Consider the following 7,073-nt stretch of genomic DNA (forward strand, 5'->3'; position numbering starts at 1 on the left):
GTGCTACCTTCGGGGAGCTGTGGCGGGCGAACCAGAGGTCATAGAGAGGTGCGGACGGTACCCAACAAATTGTTATTTCGTGATGTACACAATGGTGCCGAAATTGAGTACCTAAGACTATAGCCAGCTACACTCGAGCTAACGCTTCTAATCGCATGTCTGCGGCGGTCGAGAGCCTTTTCATTTTTCAGATATCACAAATTAAACACGAATGCTTTATGCCGCTTACGCTCTCGCGTCATACCCTTAAAGGATGAGATTAAGTGTCCTCCATAATGTAGCACCTTACATTCATAGGGCGTGAAAGCGGAATAATGTAGCAGGCAAAATAAGCTTCCGCCTTTGCTTTCTCGATTCAGCAAGGGTTAACCAGAGTTATACCACAGCCAACTTTTTCTACTGAGCGCGAACGTTCACCAAAAGCATTGCGAGCGAGCACATGTAAACACGTCGTCCAATACACAGCATTTACTTCCTGTGCTGATTTTCGGGAAATCATTACAGACTATTCGCGTTAAAAATACGATACAGACTATCTTATTTCTTATCTGTAAAGAAAAGAGGAGCCAACTTGCATGTTTATTAAATCTCCGACAGTGGATATCTGCGCGATCAGAAGTACACAAACTGAAGCGTTTTTTTTTGTTTTTCTTTTTTCAGCAGCGTACACCGATGCTGCTCAAGGTGGTTGTCTGGCTGCAAAATAAAGTTTTAAATAATTTACAGGTGAATTGGAACCATACGCTCTGACTGTGCTCGCGCCACAAACATTAATCCGTCATGCCTTGAGCTGTCAGGGGATCTCGTAACCTACGGAGTGCCGATTTAGGCTTAGTTCGCTACGTGTTCAGTGCAAATAAAGGGATGTGAGGCATTCCATTTTTCCTGGGTTTCTGTAAACGCTATTCACCTGGTTCGAGTTCGCTCAAAGTTTACTTTAAAAGCTTCAAGCCGTCTATTTATCATTGTTGCGGCAAGCGGTGGCGGCTTACACTGCAATGGAGACTTTCCCGCTTTGTAAAACTCTGGTAGTAAAACAAATTAAATGCAGAAAACCACAAAATCATGCGACCTTCACACCTCTAAACACGGTTTATCCCAAACAGCAACTTCCGTATGCTAGTTTATCAAGCATGTTTTTTCCTGATAGTATGGGTGGTCGCAAATGTATCGCAACTAAGAATTAAAAAAATAACTGCGAAGGTGCTGACAATATTGTAAATAATATCCGTGCGCCTGTAGAATTCAGTTAAACAGCACTAACCAACACGACATTCTCGCCGGTCTCAGTAAATATGGTGCTGAAAAACCGATGTGCATTGCACTTTGGGATGTATACGCATTACGCAGCTGATGGAGGCTCGCGAACAATTGTAATGCAGTGCACGTGCATACTCCAAGGTTCTCGCGCACAATATAATGCCAAGCATTGATCCAGACAACAAATATGTGCACGCAGCGTAAAATAACCCCCCAATACCTTACCAGAATGTTAATAGTCCACTGGACAATAAAAATTGATAATAACACGCGAAGATTGAACAGGTGTTTAAATAGGCGCATAAAAACTATAACGGGAGAGAGAATTTTCTTTTGCGCACTCACTGTGTGGGTTCCTACCATTGCCAAGGCGAAACTTCAAGCGAAATCGAAGACTCGTTAAATGACAAGAAAGGATTTACAGTCAGCACAAACAGTGCTGCGGCCGAAACGTGGCTCTTGAAAGCGTTATCGAGATATTTATGACAGTTTTTTCTCTATCAAGAAAGCACACACTGCTGCCCGCATTCCGACAACAAGACCGCTCGACCGAACCAAGATGGCTACCGTAAGCTGTGGCAGCGGTGCAATGCGCTATATCATTTCAATATTCTGAAATTCCCGATTCTGTACTTCTTTGATAATTTTCGTCAGTATAACAAATGCGCAGTCACACAAAATGAAAGTTGTAACTTCTGAACACAGGAACTCCAGAGCGTGAGCACAATAATTAATCATAGATTCACACGGAACACGGATATGACATCAGGGATCGCACAAAACCCATTTTTGACGAGATATGATACTGTCAGCAGAAAACCGTCCTTCATACTCTGGCGATAAAGATCAAGCTCGGGCCAGCTAGATCTGCCTAAGAACGTCATCACTACAACAACAAGGCCCTGGACCAGGGTACATTATCACCGCCGCCTTCCCCTGTAACAATGTGGGAAGCCTGGCGCAGCGTCAGATCCCGATTGCAAGTTAGCACCCCTCGCTGCCCCGCAAGCCACGAGGCAACGATCCCAAATGATGCCACTCATTCGCATCGGTAGCCTATATTTTCTGGCACGTTCAATCATCGGCCCTTGCCGAAACGTTATCCAAACAGCCGGCTATTCTGAACAGCTGTCCACACCAAGTCTAGCTAGTGCACTCGGCCTACACCCCCTCCCTCTCTTTCACCCAAAGTTTTACTACCTCGAACGCGCTATGTCCGGGCAGGCAAAGCGCGTCATCCCGCTCTCAGCTCTCACCAACAAGGCCCTAAATGTCACTCCTCGAGGACAAAGGCGCACATTTCGTCCTATAAAGTCTGATGCCTCCGTCACGTATACAGCGGACACCTTTGCAGGACGAATTATCACCTAGAAGCTTGCGGAAATGTATTCCCTCTTGAACTCCACCAGCAACATGTTTTACTGTTCGACAAAAATGACCATGTAGAACCCTCATTCCTGGCCAGCAAAGCACCAAAACTCAAGTCAGCTATCCAACTCTACTTACATAACCTCTTCTCATAATAGCAAATATGGCAGACACATCAATTAAGTCGAATTATTACTGCTTTTCACTGACGCATGCACCTGCACACGCATTACTTTATCTCGACTAGCACTTCTGCACTTTCTCCTCTTCCAATAAACATGATACGCTCGAAACATACTCGGATACCGCGTTCTGCATAACAATCCGGTAGCGCTGCCTTCATCTACATTTGTAGCGACATTGTATAAGAAATTGCGGATTTCCCAGTAAAACAGCTTGCTAACGCAACCACGTTACCCTACTATCAGGCCTCCCTCTTTACCTCTCACTTTATTTCATAGATCTAACTTGACTAATTAGTCTTCTTTTCAATTTCTCCTTCACTCATCGGCCTAATTTTCAAACACCGTAATTCTTGGCGGGAACTGAACCCGCCGTCTATCCACCTGCATTACATCTGGGGCAACTTTTACGCAAACCCCATAATGCGTTAATTATACTGTATCCTCAACACACCTTACATGCCAGCATGAGATGACGACACTTGACACGAACAAATAACGTCCTCGACCTCACATTTCAAGCTCGCCCTCATCTTCCACACACTTGGAAATTCCTACCTGACAATGCATGCTCTCTGATCATCACCTTCAGAAATAAGGTTTTCACATTCGTGAGCTCGGAATGCGTAAAATCACGCACACAAACTCGTACAACTTTCGATCTTTCAGAGTACGAAGTTGCGCACTGATCACCGCTCTGGATAAGTTCCTTTTTAAGATTGTAACTCTGGACTGCTAATGCAATAAAACAAATCCATTCTTGCCAGAAAAACCAGTCTCCTGACGCTTTCGAGGCGACGCATACGCAACAAGTCGTGCAACACCCAACTTCTATTTTGTATTCCCAAGATGGTTCTCACCATTTACTGAACCCAACTCTGCAATGCGGGCTGTAACGGCGTCAGCTACTCAGGTAACAACATTTTGCAGACCTAATCGCCTTAGTATTACTACGGTGTTAGGGATCCATGTGCTTTAATTGTCTACATTTTTCATCAAGCCTTCTGGCATTTTGTTTATCTACAAATGTATGGAATGCGCTTAGTACACGGCTGCTTAAGTGAAAAGGCGCAGTGCAAATGTCCTTGCTAAAGTTACTTCATCAATATAAACAAGCGATATAGGTTTTATTTCCAACCATGACTCACGAAGCATGACCTGCTCTTCGAAGGAAAATGAAAACAATATGCTTTCTTTACGAAATATAGTTTGAAATATTAACCTAAAGCTACTTTGTAAATGAGCAATATCGCTATTATGGTTACATACCTTAACACCATAAAATCGCTTTGCGAAAGTGTTTAATTCAAATTTTTTCAACTATGTCCCTACAGCATGGCCTTCTTCACGCCTGATGTATAGGACATTGTGTAGAAACAACCATATCCACCTGCGGCCAATACAGAGCGTTTTCTTTTCAATAGTGATACTTAGTGCCTTACAGTAAAAAGCATTGCTCCCAGGTCATCCTGCAGACATAACCGTGTAAGTGGTCACTGGACACCTGTTTCTCACGTGAACATATTTCTATTGATATTTCATGCCATTGTTCAATCCTTCGTGTTTTATTCGATTGAGTTTAAAAATTTTACTTTTATTTCCCGCATCAGCTGATACTTTTAATTTATTTATTTGTTCCCGCCCTTTTAAAGCATGGACCAGTATTTCCTTTGTGAGGACCATGCCCTCATTTGTCCGTGCATTAGTTCTGGATGAAGGCAAAAAGGGCACTGACTATAAACTGTAATAAATAAAAAGCGGTGAGAGCAATGTCTGGAGAGTTCAGCCACAAAAACCACATGTAACAATGACACCAGTGAAGTGGTATAAATATATGCGAGCAGTGAATGCGTACAAGAAATCTTCCTTTGAAGCGAAGGCCTTCTGAATCCATTCAAAGATGACTCCAGCGAAGCTGCTCTCCTTCGCGCTTGTTGCCGGCGGCGTTTTCATTGCAATGTAAGTAAACTATTTAATCTTATTAGACAAGTAGAACAGAGCAGAAGCAAACATATAATATACACTAGTTAACTATTTTTGCGAATCAGAGCACCATAAAATCTTGAGGTCTACTGTTAGCCACTACGTAATACCTTTGCAGGATTGGAGGATCCTCGGCGCAGTTTTTCTCCCATGACGCTGAATTTGGACTCGTCGCTGTTAACGCACCAAACCAACTTCACTCTTTCGGCGTTGTAAGTCACTCTTTCTTTGTCTATGAAGATTACAATTCCAGTTGCTTCTCATACTCACAAAGCACGTTTAACCGGAACTATACGTTACAGTTTCGGTGCATTGAGGGTTATTCTAAGTGAAGGCTGAAGACATGTTTCACTGCAATAAATATTAGCTTCGCTACAGCTCACCTCCCTAGTCACGCATGGTACATGACTAAATCTACCTTTAGAACCGGTATATGTATACTCACGTGATGGCCAGTATAACAGTAGATTTTCGTTGCAGTGTATTGTAACAAAGGCCTTCTGCAAAAGTATCTATGGTGATTAAGAGCAAAACATTCGGCCTCCGTTTCACGGAAACGACTGCTTTTGCTCCAGCGACTGATGTCTACACTTATATCAAGTATTAATGGCATAAATATTCCTAAATTATGACTTTCGAAAGTAAGATGCATTATGGTCTTCTAATTGCAAACATTTGCTCACACCAGAGTACTTCTATACAGTAATAATGACATATATATTTCTAAATTATTTCTTTCAAAATACATTAGATTATGGTGTTCTAACTGCAAGCATTTGCACACAACGCATTTTAATTAGCGAGGATGTGGCTACAAATTACTGCTTTTCATGAGCGATGAAAAGCATCGCATAATAGCAACGTTTGTGAAACCTAATTCATTTGTAGACAAGCGTAAACAGAGAAAGACACTATATTTACTTTTTTGTTGGTCACCGTTGGGGGTGAAGAGCTCCTTTAAAAACATATAGACAATCGATGGCGTCTTTTTTTCAGCACGTGTTTTGAGAACTTACATGACATCAAAAACCACGAAGGAGCTCACCTGGTTCGCTACCAGAAAGTGGCAGAAATATGTACTAATCGCATACGACAGCACATTTCTTCTGAATGACTGGACGCGTGATTTCACAGCATCTTGTTTTGTTTTCACTAAATAGTACGCTCACAGGACTTTCCAATGCAAAGTCTAGCTTGGATTCCTCGATGATAAAATCAGCAGTCTTTTGGAGAGCTTCTAAGCTACTTTTCACATGACTCGCAGCGGCAAAGTAGTCTGCACAAATGTATTTTTTCTATTGAATGAGAATAAATTTTCATTTTGCCCTTTCGTTTTCTTTACAGTGTGCCAGGTACGGAGTCGTGAGCGAGGGTTGCCCAGTAGGGGCGGTGTGCGTCCCTAAGGCAGCCTACTACGGCATTTGGGCAGGACCCGGCACGTGCTTTTGGGGACCGTAAGCTGCGGAAAATGTAGCACTCTTTTGAACGAATAAACAATCCTCGGCAGAAAATGAGCTTCTTGTTCTGTTTCCATTTTGAGGCCGTACATTCACTCCGCTATTAGTAATCAACCTCCATCCACTGGTTTACGGGAATCCACTACGGTGAAGTCGATTTTAAATACGAGAACAATTAGTCATTAGCATCCATCAAGCATATGGCTACTAAATAAATTTATAGAGATTTCTCGGTAGCTTCGAAAATAAATGTAATTTTGTCCTGGTTCAGATATTAAACTCGAGACCAATTCCTGTCGCCCGTCATTATTGGCAGTGACATTGCGGAAGGATCACCTGACGAGGCAGGGTAACCACACATGCAAGTCACCGCTTCGTCTTTGCATCTTAAATCATAATTACCACCGGGCACCGATGCACATGTCAGCATAAGTACACCACATGCCCATCCTAAATGGAGACGTGGTTGATGCCTTGGAAAATGGCATAGTGGTATGTTCGAAATGAGTCACCACTGTGTCAAGACGTTATGTATATAACGTTCGAAGCAGTGGTGATCAGCCGCAGGATAGCTGCAGTTGGACGCCGAGGTATGATCTGCTGATAAGCGTGCAAAAACGCGTTAGCCGCTGCAAAATTCCTCCCACTTACTGTGAATAAAGTTTTATCAGCCTCAGCCTCGGACCTGACATGAAGCCCCTGGCTTTAGAATCAAATTGTATATCGGCGCCATAGGAACGCATAATATGTTCGTCAGTTTTATGCATGTAAGACAGAAGTGAAAAGAAAAGGGGTCCTCGCTTGACTGCTTTCTGCCTATTGG

General features: G+C 42.8%; 1 protein-coding gene across 1 annotated transcript; it reads left to right on the plus strand.

The window, feature by feature from the left end:
* Positions 1–4,615: 4,615 nt before the first annotated feature.
* LOC146197037 (uncharacterized) lies at positions 4,616–6,308 on the plus strand. The gene is made up of 3 exons (XM_084596432.1): positions 4,616–4,769; positions 4,912–5,005; positions 6,138–6,308. The coding sequence occupies exons 1-3, from the start codon at positions 4,711–4,713 to the stop codon at positions 6,249–6,251; spliced, it is 267 nt and encodes an 88-aa protein (XP_084452558.1). The 5' UTR covers positions 4,616–4,710; the 3' UTR covers positions 6,252–6,308.
* The last annotated feature ends 765 nt before the right edge of the window (positions 6,309–7,073 follow it).

This window comes from Amblyomma maculatum, chromosome 3, assembly GCF_055883805.1.
Source record: "Amblyomma maculatum isolate TAMU_Amacu chromosome 3, ASM5588380v1, whole genome shotgun sequence".
Taxonomy (NCBI): domain Eukaryota; kingdom Metazoa; phylum Arthropoda; class Arachnida; order Ixodida; family Ixodidae; genus Amblyomma; species Amblyomma maculatum.

Coding starts and splice junctions, on each gene's coding strand:
- LOC146197037 (XM_084596432.1), top strand. CDS start 4,711: ATGACTCCAGCGAAGCTGCTCTCCTTCGCGCTTGTTGCCGGCGGCGTT. Junction 4,770..4,911: donor GGCGGCGTTTTCATTGCAAT/GTAAGTAAACTA, acceptor ATACCTTTGCAG/GATTGGAGGATCCTCGGCGC. Junction 5,006..6,137: donor AACTTCACTCTTTCGGCGTT/GTAAGTCACTCT, acceptor TTTTCTTTACAG/TGTGCCAGGTACGGAGTCGT.